We start from the raw sequence: 24082 nt of genomic DNA, 5'->3' as shown, positions 1-24082 counted from the left end.
TTTCATGGTATAATAAAAAAGTTGCTGTCTAATGCTAAGCCAATTAAGAGAGCATAGCATGTCTCTGATAGGTGTGTCATACCGTTTTTTGAGAATGAATCTCATAGCTCGGTTCTGTTGCTTTTCGATTATAGATATGTAGACGATAATTTTATACCTTCTATTTAAATATTTGCAGGTTCTTTGTGTAAAATATAACTTTTTCGCTATTTTTCCTACCGTATAATCCACGTGCTCGTTGAAATTCAGCTTATCATCTATTTTTATTCCCAAGTATTTTATGGTGCTGACTTTTTCAATTAGTTCGTTATTTATGTATATTTAAGTTTTGTAGCTCACTGTTTTGAAAATTGCGTCCAGATATAACCATAAATTTAGTTTTATTTACATTCAGTTTCAGTCTGTTTACGCATAACCAACCATATACGCTGTTAAGATCTTCTTGCAGCTTAGCATACATTTCAGTAATATTGTTCCCACTTATAATCAGCAGTGTATCATCAGCAAAGAATTTTATTTCACAGTGCTTTATGAAGTTAGTTATATCATTAATATATATATTGAACAGTATGGGTGCCAGCACAGACCCTTGAGGTAGACCAACAGGTACCTCCCTTTTATCCGATACGGACGTTCCAATTACTGTTATTTGGTATCTGTTAATTAGGAAGTCTTGAAACCATTGTAGCGCCTATATAAATATTAGAAAGAATCAAATTGATTTCGAAAAAGGCTTATGCACTTACAAAAATCTGAAATGTGAGTCAAAAGTGTCGAAATGTATATTTAAAATATTTTTAACTATTTCGAAAACCCCAAACGCATTCACAAAAGCTCAAAATAATTACAAAAAATAAAATAATACGATGCAAATTACGATGCTTTTCGATAAACTCCAAATGTAATTTAGAAAGCCTCATATTTATTTCGGAAAAGGGCAGATGCACTTCAAAAATCATTAAATATATTTCACAGACATTTGAACTTAGGCATGTATATTATAAAATGGCAAAAATATTTCAAGAAATTTTAAATGCGTTACAGAAAAGTTCAAAAGTATATCGTAAAGGCTCTAGGTTATTTCAGAACTCGGCAAAAATATTGAAACAAGTTTCGATCGCACATTTTTTCTTTATTACAGAAAGCCTTCAATTAATTTCAATGAAAATAGTATTCAAAAGAGTTTTTACGTCATAGGCATATCTCTGAGTAGAGTTGCCACTTAACCTTATTATATATTGATATACCCCCCCCCCCCCCCCCCCCCCCCCCCCCCCACCCTCTGTTTCGAACACGGCTTGAACCGTTTTGATGAATTGTGTATGCAGCATTCTAAGTTGTCTTATTTTGTTTTTGCTATTTGTTATGTTTTTGAAATTTGAGAAGAAATAAGTGAGGTATTTAAGTCAATAACGGTATCATATTGCACGTATTTTTAGCCGTTTTTTTCAATAAACATGCTTTTATAGAGGCTTGTCATCTACAGTTTATTAGTTTTATAGATCCTCTTGTACATCGGCAACTGTCTCAACAACGGCATAACCCATTTGGATTATATTGACTGCTGAGTGGGTTATCACCTTATCTCAGCTTTCGTTTCAAAAACAATCTATCTGAGGAAATATTTGAAAAATGCTCTGTTTCAAAAACACCCTATATCAGAATTGGGTTGAAGAACACTTTACATTTTTAAATTAGGGTGTCTTGCCATTTTGATATATGGCGTTTTTGAAACAAACTCCAAAATGGGACTTTTTTAAATATTCCGTTTTCGAACTGACAACCGAGATAGGGTCAGCAGCCGTCAATATATAGGTATATATAAATAGGCATAAAAATAGCGCAGCAAATTAAAAACCAAAGTCTTCACCGGCTAGATAGTGAAGAGATAAGAGATAACGCTAGTAAAGTGAAGAAGTCGGGTTGGTTTTTCCTGAACAAACAGACATTAGCTGTCATCCAGAGAGTTTTCTAGCTCCTCAGTTATCACGGGAATGCTCTAGATCATTGGGAGACTTGAGAAGCAGATGTCCCAATATTTTAGTTCACATGAATTGTAATAGGCAGATGTCGCCATTATATTTCATATGGCTTAAGGCCAAACAGCGAAATAAATTTTTGAAAATTTTGGTTTATTAAAGGCAGCGTTGCCAAACTAAAGACAAGATATTAACAAATTATCTGGCTCACAAATTTAACCAGACTTCTATCTGGATTTATCTGGCTCAAATCATTGTTGTTGCATTTACATGCAAAAGAATTTATCTGGCTCAGGACCTTTGCGACGTGATGATGGCAATTGTCTTGTCTTAACAAGTGATTTTTTCAACAGCCATCAACTGTCAATATTATGCAAATGAATCAGCCGATTTTAAGGACATTGTGAATGATGACTAAGTGTGATATCTTATCTGTCAACTGCCTGACAGGATGTTCAATATGGCTACTTTTTAGCGTTTTGACAGGGTGTACAATATGGCGGCGCCTATCTTCAGCGGGTGATAGAAAGAGAGACAGAATGAGACAGCGATAGTCAATTACAAATCAGGTGATCCAATCACTTTGGAATTTTGACGTCTATGCAGAAGATATCACACTTAGTTATCATTCATTATGTTTAAGGAGAAACTTACGATCACGGCACTGACTTTTCTGTTCTTATGATCATCTCTGTTACATCAACAGCCTCACTGTTATTCTAATGCTGACCTAAATTTGTTATTTTATCAGTTTTATTGGTATTTTGGGGTGACATTTATAATTGTTAAGTTAACAGAGCTATGGCTTACGTACGGTGAATTTTTTATGTTTTGTTGATTTGACAGTTGAAACGATCAATTTAGAATCAACAGTTTGGCAAAGTTGATTGAACAATAGAAACATTAATTTTTCCAGCTTTTTTCTTTCAGTTCATCCTGAAAAAAAATGTTTGAGCAGGATTGCCGCTAACCTTATTTTTATACAAATTAGTTAACTTGCTTATCCCTAAGCAACTATATTTCCGTTATAGATTGTTTCTACAGGGAGCGTCTTAGCATGACATAGCAAGAAACATATGACGCGTCGTGTTTTCATGATTGCAACAGATTGTAGCAAATGCAGCCACTGTTTTATTTGTTTGTTGTTGCTACTTTAGTTAGCACCACTTTTTAGGCGCATGCGTAGCATTATAGACATGGCTTTCATGGTGTCGCGCCATTTAACGCGCTGCTGTTTGATTTTAATGACGGCAATGCATCAATGCTAGCACCGATTCATTATACGCACAACTACCTAACATATACATATATATGTATATATTTGTCAAATGAATGTTTTATAGGTAGTATCTCTAGTTTTTTTATTGGTTTTCATAATTTTTCAAATTTTTTACTAAATCATTTTATTAAATTGTGCAGACTTTCTCCTTAGCAAGTCACTGATGCGCGGAATCACACTTAAATGCTAAGTACACACATCCATACAAACAAACATACTTGCTTACAAATGCAACCCACACAACAGTGGCACGGCTTATGACCGTGAATATATTTTCCATATCTCTGCAAGAAAAATTGTAAATAAATGCAATAAATTGCATTGCCAATTGGCTTAGCGTTGGGACGTCAAGTTTGACGCGTCTGCTAAGCCAAAAAGCAAGCGCGGACACTTAAGTATGCAGCTTATTTTCTGATCATGAGCACACTGCCTGTGCTTTTTAGACAAAATCATTTAGCTTTTACAGATTTCAAAGTAATTTCAAGCAATCTGGCAGCACTTGATAACGTAAGTACGTCTTTAAAAGGCATTAACTTCCTTGTAATCTAAGCACTCAGCGGCAAGAGCGTGATGTTAAGCGCATTAAGTTTGCAAAATGTGGTGATTGCAGCAACTCAATGTAATTAAGGGTGTTTCAATGCGGTTGGAGTTGGCCAATCTACACCTTTCGTAACCCATTGCTATACGCTTATCGAGAACCCTTTACATACCACGTAAAAACAAGTATAAAAATATCCATTTAGTAATCTGACAAAAAAGCAGCAAATTACCTTCTACCGTTATTATGATTAAGTTGTGATAAAATTGCATTCAAATTAAATTGAAATGGTTATGAGTTTACAAAGAAATAATTGCTAATAATAAAAGTCATGTTATATATTTGAATAATAATGTAACTAGCATGTATGTTTGTAATTAAATGTATTAAAAAATACTGGCAAACCTAATTTATTAAAAATCTAATTATGAACGTTTATTCGAATTGCATTTAGGGCCGTTTGCATCAGCTGGTTAGATAATTACCGGACAGCTACATTAGTATACTGTTGTTCTCATTTTATGACCCAAACACGACGCAATAAAATCAGACAAGTGAAGTTAGTAGTACAAGAACAAAAATTTGACAGCCCTAATAATCCGGTCATGAATTTGAAAGTAGTAGGCAGGCACAATTTTTGGCACTATTTTGTTACTTTTTTACCACGTCGGCAATGTAATGTCCGAAAAAAGCCAAACTAGATATATCTCCACATTAGAAACGGGGACATGAAGGAAAGAGAAGAGAAAACAGAGGAAATGGGAAGAAAAAGTAGAGGAAGTTGGAGGGAAGTCGGAAAAGTAAAGACAACAAGAGGATGATGGAGAGTAAAGGTAAAAGTAAGAATTAGGGTAATGATTTCATACAAAGTAGTTATAAGAGGTTAAAAGGAAGATTAAATACAGATAAGATTAATAGTTCGAGTTAGACTTCTTAGCAAAATATGGGCGGACGAAAGCATGCCCGACGGTTGGAATCTAAGTGTTCTTTGCCCAGTCCACAAGAAGGGGGATACTGCAAAATGCACCAACTATCGTGGAATTAGCCTTCTTAATATCGCATATAAGGTCCTTTCAAGTGTATTGTGCGAAAGATTGAAGCCCACCGTGAACCGGCTGATTGGACCTTATCAGTGCGGCTTCAGACCTGGTAAATCTACCATCGACCAGATTTTCACAATGCGCCAAATCTTGGAAAAAACCCGTGAAAAGAGAATCGACACACATCACCTCTTCGTCGACTTTAAAGCCGCCTTCGACAGCACGAAAAGGAGCTGCCTATATGCCGCTATGTCTGAATTTGGTTTCCCCGCAAAACTTATACGGCTGTGCAAAATGACGTTAAGCAACACCATCAGCTCAGTCAGAATTGGGAAGGACCTCTCCGAGCCGTTCGAAACTAAACGAGGTTTCAGACAGGGTGACCCCCTATCGTGCGATTTCTTTAATTTGATGCTGGAGAAAATTATACTAGCTGCAGAACTTAACCGCACTGGAACAATATACTATAAAAGCGTGCAATTACTGGCATATGCTGATGACATTGATATCATCGGCCTAAACACCCGCGCTGTTAGTTCTGCTTACTCCAAGCTGGAAAAAGAAGCGGTAAAGATGGGTTTGATGGTGAATGAGGACAAAACGAAGTACCTGCTGTCATCGAGCAAAGAGTCAGCGCATATGCGCCTTGGCAACCACGCTACTGTTGGCAGCCATAATTTCGAAATAGTAAAAGACTTCGTTTATTTGGGAACCAGCATCAACATTAGCAACAACATCAGCACTGAAATCCAGCGAAGAATCAATCTTGCCAATAAATGCTACTTTGGACTAGGTAGGCAATTGAAAAGTAAAGTCCTCTCTCGGCGAACGAAAATCATACTCTACAAGTCACTTATCGTACCCGTCCTGCTATATGGGGCAGAAGCATGGACCATGACAACAGCAGATGAAGCGGCTTTGGGAGTGTTCGAGAGAAAAGTTCTTCGAAAGATTTATGGACCTCTACGCGTTGGCGATGGCGAGTACCGAAGAAGATTTAATGATGAGCTGTACGAGCTATACGCAGACATCAACATAGTCCAGCGAATTAAAACGCAGCGGCTGCGCTGGCTAGGCCATGTTATGCGAATGGAAGATGATGCTCCGGCCAAGAAAGTGTTTCTATCGGAACCCGCCTATGGAAGCAGAGGTAGAGGGCGGCCCCCACTCCGTTGGAAGGACCAGGTGGAAAACGATTTAAACTCCCTTGGTGTGACCAATTGGCGCCGATTGGCGGAGCGAAGGAGCGACTGGCGCGCCTTGTTGGACGGCCATAACCGTTTAGACGGTTAAGCGCCAATTAAGTAAGTAAGTAAGTAAGTTAGACTTGAATTAGAGCACAAGCGGCAGACGTAAAAGGAAAAGCGAGGAGATTTACGGAAGGATGAAAGGGATAGGGAAAAATGCAGAGCGGAGTGAAAATAAGATACGAAGAAAGTTAGACAGAGAAGGCGCACTCGAACGATAACTCAGATAATGGAAATAAATCCGCCCACAAAAGGAAATACAGACCGCGGGCGTTATTTTCCTGCACGTTATTTCATATTTCATAAAGGCATTTATGTAGTATTTTTCTATGATACTGAAAAAATCAATGCCGCAGATAAATGAAGAAGCAACACTTAAATTTATGAGATTATGGCAGATTTTCTTCGAATACTTCGATGACATGCCTGTTGTTGTCGATGTAGTGATAAAAAGAGACAGGAATGTCATCGAAGTAATCGAAGAAAATCTGCCAGCTAATCGAATCCCCCAGCTATGAGAGTAATTTATGCCGGGTCCGTATCGTATGTTACGATTCCTGTCGGAATCCATTCTTCACTGTATTTATAAGTATGAAACTTCCAAACTATTTACACAAACAGAGTTTGATTAAATGTTGGATATGGAAGCTGCTGAGAAAGAAACAGCGGGTGCAGTTCGCCACTGTCAGTGGTCATCACCACAGGCCCAACATCGACGGGTCCGCAGACAACTACATTATACAATTATACAAGACTTATATCAGCAATCGACTTTAACGACGCTTTATATGAGTGAGTTTTCTTGAGTCACCGTATTTCGATTCGGAATGAAAACAAAAACCAACTACTTGGGCCCGTTCTACGTTTTGCGATCAGTGACTGAAAGCCATTTTCACTCAAACTGTCCAACTATTTCTAGAATTAATAATATGTTATGGATCTAAAGAGTAATATTGCTCGTTAATTCCCATTGCAGGGCTATTGTGATTTAAAAAAATGTGTTTCTATCACGGATCGTAAAACGTAATACGACTGGACACCACCACTATACATAAGACTCTAGTACCCCTGCGGGTTAGGGGGTTAGAATATACCCACAGTTGGTATGCCTGTCGTAAGAGGTGACTAAAATACCAGATACAAGGGTTTGTGTGGCGCAACCTTTTCAGGTTGCCAGCGCAATATATAGCTTCTCCAAACCCAATTGTCAACCTCACGTTCGAGCGGTGAATCCCGTTTCACTAACAGACGAGGCTCTGGCGACCCCAAGCTCCTCATGGAATAAGGGAGGGATGGCCTGAAGGTTTAATGTGGCCATATAAATCGTTCCCGAGATGATCGGCCTAGCACCTTAATGGAGCTGTGTTACCGGAGCGTACCGGATCTGTATCCGGCAAAGGACCATCACATCGATAACACTCCCCAAAGCCTTCGGGGAGTAACCTTATCGCTACAACAACAACACAAGTCTCTAGTAGAAGTAGTGAAGTGATTTAGTCGGTAGGAAATGAAAAATTAGTGAAGGTTTGTCACACATCTCGCCAAATTATAAGAAATTTTCTAAACTAGAAAAGTGGAACATGGAATACAAAATTTACTTAGACTGAACGTGTCCCATATGTCCATAGTGTTCGTAGGATTACACCATTAAAAAAAAAATACAAGGCGCGATATCCTCCGAAAGATTTTAGGTCAAGCAACTCTTTCAATTCACGTCGTGCTCCTTTTAATTTTTCCTACAAATGTTTCCTGGTTTTCACTGAGAAGCTTTTCATGGTAGAAATACACCCAGAATGTGTGCCCAATCACTCACTGCCGATCACATCATATACTGATCCCTTACGCTTTCTACTTTTGCTCTCTCTTTCTTTTCCTTTCCATTATACCTAACCGCTTACCTTCCTGATCCCATTCCATTTCTCTTCCTTTTCTTTTACTTTCCTTTTCCTTACTCCCTTTCTACTTCTGTCTTTCTCTCTCTCTTCATTTTCCTCATCTTTATCCCCGTCGCTGCCCTTTTTCCTTCTTGTTCCCATTCCACTTCTATTCCTTTTATTTTGCCTCTTTCCTTTCCTTGTTCCATGTAGATATCTTGCAACCTTATACATGTTATTCAGGCGTCGTAAATATATAGTTTAGCCCAACTCATTTCCTGTTAAACTTACTTGTGCCTTATATAAAACATCTTGAATAATATCAATATATTTGTTATTTATATTTCCAGCGTGCCAATCTTCAAAAACCTGCCAGAAGATACACTCATCAAAATTTCAGATGTGCTCGAAGAGACTCACTACCAAATGGGTGATTATATTGTACGTCAAGGTGCTCGTGGTGATACTTTCTTCATTATATCGAAAGGACAAGTGCGAGTGACTATTAAGCAGCCAGACACGCATGAAGAGAAATTCATACGGACGCTTGTCAAAGGTGATTTCTTTGGTGAAAAGGCGTTGCAAGGGTAAGTAAAAATGATATATTTTGGCACGATTGGCTATTTAGGGGACAGTGCACATGAAGAGTATTGTCGCAGACGCGTATGAGTTGTTTCATGACGCGATGATTATCGCAAGATCTGCACGCGACACGACATTGAAGTCTCGCATCGCTTGGTGGCATGCCGCTTTCATGTTTGATGGAGCTCGTGCAGCTGACGACTTGTGTGCTTCTCTTTTGATTTTATTTATGTTGCATCAAATCGTACAGCTTTCGTATGCAGCGTCTAATACGCGGCTATCACAATACGCCCCATGTGTAGTTACCCTAAGTAACTGTCGTCATCTATAAAGAGGTCGAGAAACCGACTTTATAAAAACGAGATAGGGGAAAGGTTTACTTTCAAAAGTAATCTAAATAATGTACCTTTATCGTTATGACCATTAGCGATGACTTGCGTACCGCAAATATTATATGTGATTCCGCCGATGGCGTTTCTTGCCTGGTGATCGATCGTGAAACCTTTAACCAACTAATTTCGAATTTGGATGAAATTAAACATCGCTACGATGATGAATGTATAGGAGAACGTAAAAAGTAAGTTGAAGATATCGTAAGATTATTTTCAACGTTCCGTGTATATCTTCTGCTATCTCTCCACTCTCTAGAATCAACGAGGAATTTGATAATGTCAAACTAACCGATTTACGTATCATTGCAACGCTGGGTGTTGGCGGTTTCGGACGCGTTGAGTTGGTGCAAATTAATGGTGATAACAGTCGTTCATTTGCGTTGAAGCAAATGAAGAAGTCACAAATAGTTGAAACACGCCAACAGCAACATATCATGTCCGAAAAGGAGATAATGGGCGAGGCAAATTGTCAATTTGTTGTGAAATTATTCAAAACCTTCAAAGATCGTAAATATTTATATATGCTAATGGAAAGTTGTTTGGGTGGTGAATTATGGACGATATTACGTGATCGTTGTAAATTCGATGATGCCACCACACGCTTCTACACGGCCTGTGTTGTAGAGGCATTCCAATACCTGCACTCACGCAATATTATCTATCGTGATTTGAAACCAGAAAATCTCTTGCTCGACGATAAAGGCTATGTTAAGTTGGTCGATTTTGGTTTTGCAAAGAAGCTACAATCGGGTCGTAAGACATGGACTTTCTGTGGTACACCGGAATATGTAGCGCCTGAGGTGATATTAAACCGTGGACACGATATTAGCGCTGATTACTGGTCGCTGGGTGTGTTGATGTTTGAGTTGCTGACAGGTGAGTACCAAAGACGGATTCTAATTGTTTGAATTCGTATTAATATGGGTTTCCCTTTTTTCTGTAGGCACGCCTCCGTTCACCGGTTCAGATCCCATGCGTACATATAATATTATTTTGAAGGGTATTGATGCCATCGAGTTTCCACGTGACATTACGCGCAATGCTACCAATTTGATCAAGAAATTATGTCGTGATAATCCTGCTGAACGTTTGGGCTATCAACGTGGTGGCATCAGTGAAATTCAAAAGCATAGGTAAGTTGAGGATTTTGTATACCCATTTGAATTTAATGTGTAGTTTATATAGGTTAAATTTTGAGCATTAGCAATGGCTTACATGTCCAGGCTATATTTAAGTTAGTCTAGAAGCAGTAAAGTATGGTTAAACGACAGGAGCGTAAGGTCCTCTTTGTAAGAGTGAACGTAGTACTGCTACCAAAAGTTTTCTCGATGAACAATCCAATAATCAATACCTGTCTATATAATAAATCTGCCCTTTTCTGAAAAGCTTTCTAGGGCATATCCTTCTTGCTGCTTCGAGATACCTGTATCGTTGTTAAAGCTAGAGTCATAATATGGTGCGCGTAGTACACGAACGCAGAAGCTCTCAATCATCCCCTCCTTCAGCCCTCATATCCTACATCTGATACCACTAGCGAAACCTAATTTATAAATATGTGATGCTAAAAGTAGTAAGTATGCACACCATAAACCTACAGTTCTCCATTTATAGGGATAAGAGTACCTCTGGGAGTCTAATGTAGTAAGACTTCCAGATGACCTTCGATATTTTGCAGCCCGGCCGTTGGTTTTACGCCTTTCCTGGTTGATTGCATCTGTGCAACCCTTGCTTTGCTTTTATCCCTTCTAAGCTCCAAAGGTCGCACATGCATTAGCTAGCTTATAGGCTCCTTCAATTCCACCTGTTCCGTAACGTCCTTGAGTTCTGTTAAGTACTCGAAAAAGGAAAAATTAAACTTTCCTCTTTGACGGCATGCTGAACGGTGTCACAGTAGATGAATTACCCTTTTCTCCGCCCCTCGAAGGTTGCATCTTCCACAAGAGGTGTTTCAATCCCATCTGTTGCGCATAAACCCCCATCATTCTCTATGCCTTCTTTCCATCGCGTACTGTTCATGGTTCACTACTCTGACTAAACAGGCTTGATGGTATCGTCGCTAATCCGATAGAATGCTCAAAAGTGACCTGTTTCTTGTACATGTATTCGATAGAATTCAAGCAGAGAGAAGAACGCTCAAAGTTCTTCTCTCTGCTTGAATTCTACTTATGAAGTTCTGAGCATAAATCACGTTTGCCTGGGGAATTCTGGACAAGTAGGAGTTTAACGTGTTTAAAAAAACCAGACCGAAGTCGGGGCATTACTTGCATCAAATATGGTTGGGGCATTTTCTCTTCAATTGTTCTTTCGAACGGACAATATGAATATGTCTCTTTATTTGAAACTCAGCTCTATCCGGCAGTTTTCATTGAGGTGTCCCGGTTGGTAACGATTCTGCAGCTATGAAAATTTTACCCAAGAGACACCCAGTTGCAGTACAGACCAGTTCGTTGTAATCACTGCGCAGTCCCCTGTATGAGAAACTGTGGCGACTCCTTGTTGTTTTTTTATGCTTCCTTCTCGATTTAGTTATTTCATTTATAAACTTCACTTCCCAACGTAAAGTTTTCATATTCACAACTGCTCTCATGTCAATTTTTCCCGCTTAAATATGTCTGGTATAACTCAAAAGTTGTTGCCGTCGGAGAAAGTCCTTGCAGCGGGAGTGCTCTTCATTCTCTTATTCCGGAAGGCGTTGAACCCAACTTCGGGCCAAGAGACTACAAGACAATGCGTCTTAGGCTGTTGAAGACATGATCCAATTTTCGAACTAAGTCCGTCCCCCTCCGTCTGGCAACACCCGGCCAGTGCGGCCAAGCGCATGCAGCACAGTACAGCTGTGCTTGTAACCACCACCGCGCTCATAATCATAATTTTCAGTTTACCTAAAACTACCCGCCCACACGCAACGATCGTGCTCGTTCGCCGTTTCCAATCGCCCGCCCGCCGTCGCGCAGTTTTTTAATTCTTTTAAATATTTAGTCAAATTCAATTTTTTATAACTTTGTTTATAATCTAAAAATTGTATAATTGTGAGTGAATTATAAACATATATAAAAATATTTAAATAAAGTGCCTAGTGCATTAAACTTATACATAGGAAAAATTCGTTTGTACCGATTAGGGGCTAACCTCTATCACTCGCCTGTACCGCAATTTCTTGAAAACATTTGTAAGTCTTTACTGTTCTAGTTCAAAAGCCGTCCTGTGGGCCGCGCCTAAGCACTCCTACGTCCCGTCTGCCATCTAATAATAGTCACTATTTCCGTGGTACAGTCTTAACGACAAGTTATAATGCTGCCACCAAACCTTGATTTGCTGTTTTGCTCAATTCACTCGAAACCTCCATTTCTTATGGCGGGAGCTACTATCACCGTAGTCCGACGAGAGAGAGTCGTTTAGCAACAGTAGCACTGGTGTGAGACAAGATCATCAGCTCCTTGTCCCTCTATGCAATACAAACCAACGCAAGCATTATAGTCTGAAATCACGGCGTGGTATTTGAAGGGTCAGTAACATTGATTATACTCAGCTGAGCAGAGCTCACAGAGTATATTAATTTTGTACGCATAACGATACCCCGTAACGGCATAAACTAATCGAGATATATATAGACTTCTATATATCAAAATGATCTGGGCGAAAAAAGAAATTCATTTAGCCATGTCCGTCCGTCCGTCCGTCCTTCTGTCCGTGAACACGATAACTTGAGTAAATTTTGAGGTATCTTAATGAAATTTGGCATGTAAGTTCCTGAGCGCTCATCTCAAATCGCTATTTAAAATGAACGAAACCACGCCCACTTTTTCGATATCGAAAATTTCGAAAAACCGGAAAAGTGCGATAATTCATTACCAAAGACTAAGTGGTGAAACTTGGTAAGTGGGTTGACCTTATGGCGCAGGATAGAAAATTAGTAAAATTTTGGCACCTCCCACTTTTAAAAGAAGGTAATTTAAAAGTTTTGCAAGCTGTAATTTGGCAGTCGTTGAAGGTATCATGATGAAATTTGGTAGGCACGTTACTCCTATTACTATATGTGTGCTTAGTAAAAATTAGCAAAATCGGATGACGAACACGCCCACTTTTAAAAAAAAAATTTTTTTAAGTCAAATTTTTAAAGAAAAGTTAATATCTTTACAGTATAAAAGTAAATTATGTCAACATTCGACTCCAGTAATGATATGGTGCAACAAAACACAAAAATAAAAAATAAAAATAAAAATGGGCGTGCCTCCTCGCTTTTTCATTTAATTTGTCTAGAATACTTTTAATGCCATAAGTCGAACAAAAAATTTACCAATCCTTGTGAAATTTGGTAAGAGCATAGCTTCTATGATGGTAAGTGTTTTCTGTAAAAATGGGTTGAAGCCACGCCCAGTTTTTATACGCAGTCGACCGTCTGTCCTTCCGCTCGACCGTTAACACGATAACTTGAGCAAAAATCTATATCGTCGGTCCAATGCCAAAGAAACGAATGTGCATATTTGATGATTTGAGAAAAACGCGTAACATTGACATTGTTAAAAAAAGAGGTTTATTTAATACAGATTTAATTTTGTATTTTTCAACCACTATTGGAAGGTTTACTTTTGTAAACCACTAAGTAATGTTAATTGAAAAATTATTTATAATTTGTTTTCAAAAAAATGCACATTTCTTGTTTTGGCTTTGCAAAATTTGACATATATAATATTTCGTTTAAACAAAAATGGCAAATTGGTTTCTGTGGAATTGTACCGACGATATATCTTTACCAAACTTAGTTCACATACTTATCTGAACTCACTTTATCTTGGTATTAAAAATGGGCGAAATCCGACTATGACCACGCCTCTTTTTTGATTTCGAAAATTTCGCAAAATGAAAGCAATGCCATAATTCTATACCAAATACGAAAAAAGGGATGACACATGGTAATTGGATTGGTTTATTGACGCAAAAGATAACTTTAGAAAAAACTTTGTAAAATGGGTGTGACACTTACCATATTAAGTAGAAGAAAGGGAAAAAGTTCTGCAGGGCGAAATCAAAAGCCCTTGGAATCATGTCAGGAATACTGTTCGTGGTATGACATATATAAATAAATTAGTGGTGCCCGACAGATGATGGTCTGGGTCACCCTGGTCCACATTTTGGTCGATATTTCGAAAACGCCTTCACTCTTTAATACCTTTCATTTGATTGATGCTCATGCCATACAAACACATTCCAGGGTTACCCTAGGTGATTTTCCCTCATTTGACAAAGGATGAAGGAAAATCGTTCCAAAAAACGTCACCCTTGGTCTACAATTTCGGACGCTTATCGGACTCATAATTAAGAGCGCTTCGAAAATATTTCCGGGGTCATTTAAAAAAAATTTTTAAAGAAATGCGTTCAAATTTAACCAAATTTTCATATTTAAAAAAGAAAGATCGCAAAGGCAAGTTGCCCCACTTTTAGTATTACCAGCTGAGTATGTAATGTTCGGTTACACCCGAACTTAGCCTCTTTTACTTGTTTTAAAATTGGATTTTGGAGTGTGAAATAGCCTACAGCAGCGAGCAGTTAAACAGCAATGACAGTTTTTATTAAATTTCGTCAATTAGTTCTTTTTATGTTCGATATTTTAAGAAAAAATTTCAATGCATATTGTAACTGAAAGTATGCAAACCAGTCTCTAAACCGTTTTCGAAAAATGGAGAAAACTCCGTCTTGATGCCCAATCAAGAAGAAGAAGTTACAAGTCTCTCATTTGCATTTATTTTTGAAATTTTTTTTTTTTCGAAGCGTGTTTTAAATTTTAAATCTGAAAGAACCTTGGCAAAAAAAAATTACCAAAAATCCATGTAAATTTTGAGTCTTATGAATTGTTCTTTACCTGGCTAAAATTGACTGGGCTACAAAGTTGCATGCTCAAACAAACTCAAAGAACTCCAATTAAAAAAGTCGAAATTTTAGCAAAATTTGCGCGGCTGTTCGAATTTTCACGAAGACGTTTTTGAAATTGGTTTGCAAAGTTTCAATTACAAAATTCAAAAAAGTTTTTTTCTAAAATTTCAAAAATAAAAAAAGAAGAATTTGACGAAATTTTGGAAAAAATATAATGCGATTGCAATTTTTCGGCTCGCTGCTGTAAGTTCTGTACCTGTATCTTTTCTCACTAAATTAAACTAAGTATTTAATTTTTTTAACTTTTCGCTTTAAAAAAAATTAAACACAATTTTTAATGGAATTGTAGCTTCTTATAATTTTAGCATCCTAGAAAGAAAGGTACTCCATTAATAGTAGAAGAAAGACGGAACAAATTTCCCAATAGCAATATTAATAAATTATTTATAATTACAGATGGTTTGATGGCTTTTACTGGTTGGGCTTACAAAATCGTACACTCGAGCCACCGATTAAGCCAACAGTGAAGAGCGTCATAGATACGACCAATTTCGATGCATATCCACCAGATCCAGAGGGACCACCGCCAGATGACTTAACCGGTTGGGATAAGGACTTTTAAAGAGTTGAAAATACGATGACGGCCATACATAAACTAAAAAAAACTAACTTAGCCAAAATAATAGATAAGAAACAAGTCGATACAAATACATAAATATGTGTTATTTATAAGATAATACTTTCATACATACAATTAACATATATACATACATACATGTTTGGCTGTTATGCAAAAAACAAAAACAACAAAAATGTTATGATAAAAAAATTACTAAATTCTTAAATATTTTCGTTTTTTTTCATATTTTTCAAAAAAAAAAAATTATTTTGCACTCTATTATTTCTTACTAATTTTTATAAATTAATTATCTATGATATAACTAAGATGGCACACTCATTGTTGCAAAGAATTTATATTAACTTTTATAATTTATTTTAATATTTCTTTTTAAGGTGTATATTCGTAAATATATATAAATATAAAATGTGGGAAATTTATAATAAATTTCTTTCGCAACATTTTCTGTATTCTTGCTCAATCTAATTTTGTATGTACATTTTTTAATATTTTAACAATCATGCCATTTATTCTAATGCTTATGTGCATACATACATGTAGTATATACATAAGCACATTAGGGTGGTGTTTAAAAATTACATTCACGCTTTTTTCAGATTGATCCGCCAAACGCTAATTAAGGTGTGTCTTAGTAGGTTAAGCTGAACTTTGGCCCCTCTGGGAGACGCCTTAATTTCAAATTTTGGATTCAAATATTACTGTTCAAAGGCGTGAGAGTAAAAATATCTTTCATTTCATTTTTAAGGACTACCCTTATGTACCTATATATATTGCATGTAAACTGCAATCAAACTTATATAATAAAGTTCAAATCTTTTTAAAATAACATCGGAAATGCTTTATTGCAAAAAAAATTTTTATAAAAAATAAAAAAATTTATTCTTACGCTCTTATTACTTACTAATATAAAAAAATATATGTAATTATGTATGTTTAACTTAGTTTAATAACATTCAGCATGTCGATAGTGAATGAAACGTTCTTACTATTTTCAATTTGTAATACAAAATGTAAAAAAATTCACCAGCTTGTGTGCCTTTTCTTTATTTTGTAAAATATATCACGTAATTTGTGAAACAAATCCATATAAAAAGCGTACATGCATACATATTTCGTTCATTTGTAATTTTAAAACTTAAAACTAAAACTAAATATTGAAATATACATATTCTATATAATAAATGTATGTACGTATGTATATGAATAAAATTATGAACAACTATGAAACGTTTAGATTTTTTTTTAGGTCATGAAAGGTGGAAAACTCAGCAATTGTAATCACCCCTATTCTGCATTTCGATTACGTTCCCGTTCTACGCTCCGCTTTAATGGAAGTTGGGTATTCTGCATTACGACGGAATTGTAACGAGAAGAGGAAGAGCAAATGATTTTTCGAAATTTTGTGAGGAATGTGTGAACATTCTAACAAAATAAAGAAAATTTTATAATTTACTAGAAGACCCGGCAGACGTTGTCCTGCCATAAATTTTGCCAATCTGCATACATTTTAATAAGCTTTTTCCGTCTGACTCTGCCCTCCCCCCTCTTCACTTTTTCCTAATCCTTTTATTTACTCCTCCCTCCGTCTTTTTCTCTTCATCCCTCCATCTTCGTCTCATTTTATCTCTTTCTCAATATCTTTCTCTCTTTTCTCTTCTCATTCTTCTGCATCCCTTATTGCCTGTCCCAGAAGGTGGTATGTATTTTATTCCAGTCCCAGTCCCACTCCGAGTCTCAGTCCCAGTCTTAATCCTAATCCCAGTCCCAGTCCGTCTCTGGATAATATATTACTCTGTACTAAAGCACTCATCCACTGCTTTCATTTGATACCCATATTCTATAAACACATTCTAGTGGTGCCCGGGTCCACGTTTTGGCCTATATCTCGAGGCGCTAGTCACCCAGGTGTATGAAAATTACCCTCTACTAAAGCACTCATCAACAGCTTTCATTTGATATCCATATTCTATAAGCACATTCTAGGGGTACCCGGGTCCACGTTTTGGCCTATATCTCGAGACCCTAGTCACCCAGGGGTATGAAAATTACCCTCTAATAAAGCACTCATCAACAGCTTCCATTTGATATCCACATTCTATAAACACATTCTAGGGGTACCCGGGTCCAAGTTTTGGCCTATATCTCGAGACCCTAGTCACCCAGGGGTATGAAAATTACCCTCTACTAAAGCACTCATCAACAGCTTTCATTTGATATCAATATTCTATAAACACATTCTAGGGGTACCTGGGTCTACTTTTTGGCCTATAGCTCGAGGCCCTAGTCACCCAGTGGTATGAAAATTACCCTCTACTAAAGCACTCATCGACAGCTTTCATTTGATATCCATATTCTATAAACACACTCTAGGGCTAGCCGTGTCCATGTTTTGGCCTATATCTCGAGACCCTAGTCACCCAGGGGTATGAAACTTACCCTCTACTAAAGCACTCATCAACAGCTTTCATTTGATATCAATATTCTATAAACACATTCCAGGGGTACCCGGGTCCACGTTTTGACCTATATCTCGAGACCCTAGTCACCCAGGTGTATGAAAATTACCCTCTACTAAAGCACTAATCAACAGCTTTTATTTGATATCCATATTCTATAAACACATTCTAGGGGTACCCGGGTCCACGTTTTGGCCTATATCTCGAGACCCTAGTCACCCAGGTGTATGAAAATTACCCTCTACTAGTCACCCAGTCACCTATCCTATATTTCAAGTTAGATCAAACTACACACGGAGTGCAAAACAAATTCAAAATCGGTTCAGTAGTTTAGGAGTCCATTGGCTTCAATTGTGTGACACGGGTTTTTTTATATATTAATAATTTATTTAATAATTTGGGAAAAACTTAAACAACGTGACATCAGAACGGACAAGGCGGCAGCTGTTTCGATTATACCTTGTAAATCTCTTCGGTTAACTCATATAAGTAGACAACATTTGGTTAATTCGTTGTAGTTCTATATATAGAACAAAAACAGCAACAATGCCAAGTTTTTCTGAAAACCGCCTTACAAACATGCATAACTTCAACGCATAACTACATACGAAGTATGTGATGTGTAGAAGATAATATATGCGAAAGAAGGCAATTGGGAAAAACTTTACAACAACTAAGGCATGACGTAGCTGAATGCGTTTATAACCATTTCAACTATCGTAGGAGTGCGGGTTCGACTCCCACTCCCGGGAGAAAAGGCTTTGCAGAGATTTACAAGGTATAATCGAAACAGCTGTCGCCTTGTCCGTCTTGATGTCACGTTGTTTAAATTTTTCCCAAATTATTAAATAAATTATAAAATTAAAAATTGCTTGAAATAAATGTTTTCATACATTTAAAGCGATACAGGCAATCCCCGGTTAACTCATTAAAGAAAATTTGTAAAAAAAAAAAACACTGAAAAAGGTTTATATTTTATTATCCACGCCATTTTGTACAAAAAAAAGCAATAGAATATATTGCGGCAGTGTTATATTTTTTTGAGTGAAGTGCTTCCATAATTGTAAGTGTGCTTTTGTCGTTCCTTTGGCTAATTCCCTGCCGTGGCCACCAAGTTTTGTTAAAACGGATTCCTGCACGAATATAGTTGACATTTTATGAATTTTAAGGATGCTAATTTCATTGCACTCGCCTAAAATACTTTATAAAGGTTTATTTATACTTTCCGCAAGGATTGTTACGTTTTCGCTTCACCTTCCTCTACGCCGACAGCTTGCTTTGGCATATAACTGGATCCAACGAACAGACACAAATTATAGCTGTCTGTTATAATGGAATCAATAGCCCCGGCATTATTTGTGGAGGGAAAGCAACGCATACGAAAATAGCCAGGCGAAAATGGAAAGGCAAATATTGCGAGATTTGTGTAATCCATTTGAGATTAGTGACGAATTTTAAGAAATTGAACTTAAAAGTAGTAAAGTTTAATGACTTATTTTCTTATTTAGGTTCAAAAAAACTTTCGACTTAATACGGATGTTGTCAAGTATGTGTTAGATACTTTTGCGGGGCAAATTCGTCCAAGGACTTCGGCATCGACATCTGCCTTAACATTGTTGTAGCTGCTTTGAGATTTTTTGCAGAAGGCAGTTACCAGCATGAAATATGGGCGGATTATAATGTAGGAATGGGAGAGTTAAAGTCACTGTCTACGTTTCTGGATGTAATGCAACCAAAATTATGCCCTCAGTGGATAACATTTGAACAAAGTGAAGAGGAGAAAATACAAGCGAAACAAAAATTTTATGCGAAGGCTGGCTTCCCAGGAGTCATCATATCCCGCTTTGTTGCCATTAAATTAGCCAACGTCTCATACTGCACTTGTATTGGAAACATATAAAAAACAATCACCATCAAGCCTTTTACGTATAAATTAATAAAAAAATAAAAAGAATATATTTCTCCGCCAACAAATTTTCAACTTAGAAAAACGGAACTACGATCGAAATGCAGAATACACAAAATCGAACGATTCGAAGTTGGATCGAAAGAGATTGGAACACAGATTACCAAAGTTGCCAAATCGAAAAAATTGCAATCCAAGTCGAAATGCAGAATAGGGGTGAATATTTTATACGAGCCGTACCAGTGCGCATCTTGCGCAACAAATATAAAAGTCAAATATCAACAGAAACCAGCTGTTCTATCAATCAAACATCTATAAACTTACATGCGCTTGCGCTGCCATCTGGCGAATGCTAGCAACTGTCGGTAATGCAATGTTAGTTTTAATCAAATATTCACAATAGTGCCATAGTACAAATATATTTCTTTGTGTGCTCACAATCGTTTATTTTTAACAAATTATTTTAATAAAATATATCCAAACAAAAGCACTACGACTAATAATGCCCAACGCTCGCTAATAGCACAAATCCCCATCTTTACAACCAAAACTTTATTTATAGATTTGGATTCCAAATAAGAGCGAAAACGGGACCTGTACATAAAAACAGCAATTAGAAATAATATATAAGATATAACATTATACGCATAAGTTATTCTTAATGCGCCACAGAATAATGTAATGTTATGCACTTAAAAAATTGTCTACCCAAATATGGAATTATAATATTTATCAGAAGGTTATGAGAAGCATATGCTTATTAACGTTTTCCATTTGCACTCAGGGCTCACTAAAACACTCAGTCGATTGCTCCCCCAGTATTCCGACTACTGAGTGCAGTATCGCTTTATCTCGGCTGCCATTTCGAAAACGCTCTATCTCAGAAAACTTTTGAATAATGCCCTATTTCAGAATTTGTTTCGTAAACGCCTTATCTGAGCTCCAATTCAATATATTTTGACATTAGCTGGGGTGTTTATGAAAAATGTTCTGAGATAGGGCGTCCTTCAACCGAATTCTGAGTAAATAAGTGAAACAAATTCTAAAACATGGTGTTACACAAACGTTTTCTGAGATATGGCGTTTTCGAAACCGCAGCCAAGATGGGGTTATATTCCATACAGCAGTCGACTTGTAAGAAATTTAATGCAATGGGCTCAGTAAAATCACCACTGTACTATCGTAGAAACTTGTTATTAGGTATGTTTGATTTCAGGGAAAAGCACTAATGGGAAAACTCTAAAGGACCTAAGGGAACGTCTGTTTGATTACGCAGTTTTCTAGCCCAATCGGTTTTAGTCCAAGAAAGTGCAAGGTATAAGTCACTCAAAATTCGTACTGATTTCGGCATTTTTTATGTGTAATTTTTATTTTATTTTTTTCTTCCATGCCAAGGGTGCATAGCTTAATTTTGTGTATGGAAATTTTTTTCGAAAACGTTTTTGAGATTGGTTAGCGGTGGCGGCCACCGTGGTGTAATGGTAGCATTCTCCGCCTACCACACCGTATGCCCTGGGTTCACACCCCGGGCAAAGCAACATCAAAATTTTAGAAATAAGGTTTTTCAATTAGAAGAAAATTTTTCTAAGCGAGGTCGCCCTTCGGCAGTGTTTGGCAAGCGCTCCGGGTGTATTTCTGCCATGAAAAGCTCTCAGTGAAAACTCATCTGCCTTGCAGATGCCGTTCGGAGTCGGCATAAAACACGTAGGTCCCGTCCGGCCAATTTGTAGGGAAAATCAAGAGGAGCACGACGCAAATTGGAAGAGAAGCTCGGCCTTAGATCTCTTCGGAGGTTATCGCGCCTTATATTTATTAATTTTTTGAACATAGTTTAAGTTACAAAAAGAAGTTTTTTGTCAAAATTTAATTAAAATTGCCACTGCTATTTTCGTGTTCGCTGCTTTATGTCAAGGCGAATTCAGTACCAGGTGTTGTTATCCCAACAGCTGATTGCTTCTTCTTGATTATTTGCCATACAACGCCTTGTGCAACAATATGCCAGTTAATCGGAGGCAATGAAAATTTTCTTTTGATTTGACATTCTTCCGTCCGGCGAATTGGTTGAATTCGCTTTGCCACCACCTGGTATGGATTCGCCTTGGCTTTATGTAAAACTTTTTCATACCATCAACAGATTCGCAGAATTTCGTGTTCTCAGTTATTCCAAGTATGAATTATTTTGAGAACGTCAGAACTGGTATTTTAAACCAACCGACAGACATTTGCGATTTCCGAAATATTAGCTGTGCCCCTAGCATCTCGAAACAAAGATTAGTCCGTTTTTCTAAAATTGGACTGATTATATGTTAATGTTTGTTGTATGTACGTTTTTGATGAATTTTCAACTCATTAGATGTGAATCTTTTAAAAATTAGAAGTTATATTTTTTAACGCCCCATAAAAAAAATCAAAGACAATCGTTCTATACACATAACTCTCTAAAAGATTTTGATTGCAATGAGTGAAATATTCTTGCAGAGGTTTTTATCCAAAGCACATTTTATCTGAGGCCTTATTCTGTCACTCAATTCGAATGGAACAAGGCGAATCTATACCAGGTGGTGGCAAAGCCAATTTAACCCAATTCGCCATGCAGAAGTATGTCAAGTCAAAAGGAAATTTGTATTGATTTCGATTAACTGACATCTTGTTGTACCAAGGTGTTGGATAGAAAATCATCAAGAATAAGCAATCAGCTGTTAGGATTACAGCACATGGTACTGAATTCGCCTTGAAATGAAAATGCGATTCGAAACTTGTCAAATTACATACATTTTTTTCCAAATGCGAAGGAATTCTGTTTTATTTGCTTGTTTTTTTTTTTCAAAACCAGCACTCTACATATATCGCGCCACATTAAAAAGATTTTAAGAGTGATGTATGTAATTGAATTTGTTACTCATCTATGCAAATAAATTCATTTCTTTTCATTATTTGCATCTTTACCAAGCGAAAATAGGAAATAAAATAAAGAAATCATAGAAAACAAGTAAAGGTGTCTAAGTTCGGGTGTAACCGAACATTACATACTCAGCGTGAGCTTCAATTGTACATTTCATTTCAGATAAACTACTTTTCTACACGTGGCACCGCCCGTTTACAAAAAATGTCTCCTCATTTCCTCTTACAATAAAACTTGATAAGTGAAATATTATTGATTCGTAATAATTTTTTGCTAAGTTACAGCTTATTATTCTAGTCTACGAGCCTTTTAAACTTGTTTTATATCTAAGTTGCCGTGGTCTTTAACCGATCCCGTCCATTTTTACTAGAAGTATTTTCTGCTGTAAGGAAAATATGTGTACACAATTTCATTACGATGCGTTAATTTTTCTTCGAGTTATGACTCCCGAAACAGCAAATTGCTTAGTCATAAAAGGGGGTACCACACACCCCTTTTCAAAAATTTTAGTATATTCCAATTTAATGTTATAACTCAATTTCGAAAGTAAAATTCTATTAATACAAAGCTTTTTTTCGCTAAGATATAGCTTATTATTTTCTTCTACGACCCTTTTAAAAATCTTTTATATAAAAGTAGGCGTGGTCTTTAACCCATTTCGTTAATTCTTCTTCAAAGTATTCCCTATAGTAAAGGCAATCTCTCTGCCGCATTTTGTTACGATAGGTTTAACAATTTTTGATTTATGATTAATAATATTTGTAAAATTGATTTTATCTCAAGTGGGCGGTGCCACACCCATTTAAAAAAAATTTCAAATTTTTATCAAGAGTCTCAATATCAGTCCACACGTCAAATGTATTTACTAAATAATCAGGTTTTTTGTATTTTCCAAAATTTTATATATATAAAAAGTGGGCGTGGTTATCATCCGATTACGCTCATTTTCAATACCAATATATTCTGTGCCAGATAAGCTCGTGTACCAAATTTGGTGAAGATATCTCAATATTTACTCAAGTTATCGTGTTAACGGACAGACGAACGGACGGACGGACATGGCTCAATCAAATTTGTATTCGATATTGATGATTTTGATATGTGGAAGTCTATATCTATCTCGATTCTTTTATACCTGTACAACCAACCGTTACCCAATCAAAGTTAATATACTCTGCGTGCAAAGCACTCTGAGTATAAAAACCATTTTTGATCTTTTTACAGGGTGCCATAAAATTTATTTACCTTTTCTGAAAACGTCCTAAGATGCCTAGGAGCACGCGAATAGAGATATTCAGTAAAATTAATTGAATTTCCTGCATTACAATTGATTTTTCTGTAACCTCGAATTGAGCTACGTGAATTTTCAAAGCTTA

The 24082-nt window shown here is 36.8% G+C and overlaps 1 protein-coding gene across 7 annotated transcripts in view; it reads left to right on the top strand.

Annotated features, from left to right (window-relative positions):
• for (cGMP-dependent protein kinase for) overlaps positions 1–16669 on the top strand; it is a 319267-nt gene extending 302598 nt beyond the window's left edge. For 6 of the 7 annotated variants that reach the window (XM_067768568.1, XM_067768570.1, XM_067768569.1 and 3 more), the window contains 5 exons: positions 8308–8544; positions 8967–9116; positions 9188–9807; positions 9875–10064; positions 15259–16669. In XM_067768568.1, the coding sequence (XP_067624669.1) occupies positions 8308–8544; positions 8967–9116; positions 9188–9807; positions 9875–10064; positions 15259–15424 (1363 nt within the window). In that variant the 3' untranslated portion in view covers positions 15425–16669. Of the gene's footprint in view, positions 1–8307; positions 8545–8966; positions 9117–9187; positions 9808–9874; positions 10069–15258 lie in introns of those variants that run through there. The other variant, XM_067768572.1, reaches the window with a different exon arrangement.
• Positions 16670–24082: the final 7413 nt, after the last annotated feature.

The sequence above is a fragment of the Eurosta solidaginis genome, chromosome 2, assembly GCF_040869045.1.
Source record: "Eurosta solidaginis isolate ZX-2024a chromosome 2, ASM4086904v1, whole genome shotgun sequence".
NCBI classification, from domain to species: domain Eukaryota; kingdom Metazoa; phylum Arthropoda; class Insecta; order Diptera; family Tephritidae; genus Eurosta; species Eurosta solidaginis.
This window is presented reverse-complemented; position numbering and strand designations above follow the sequence as displayed.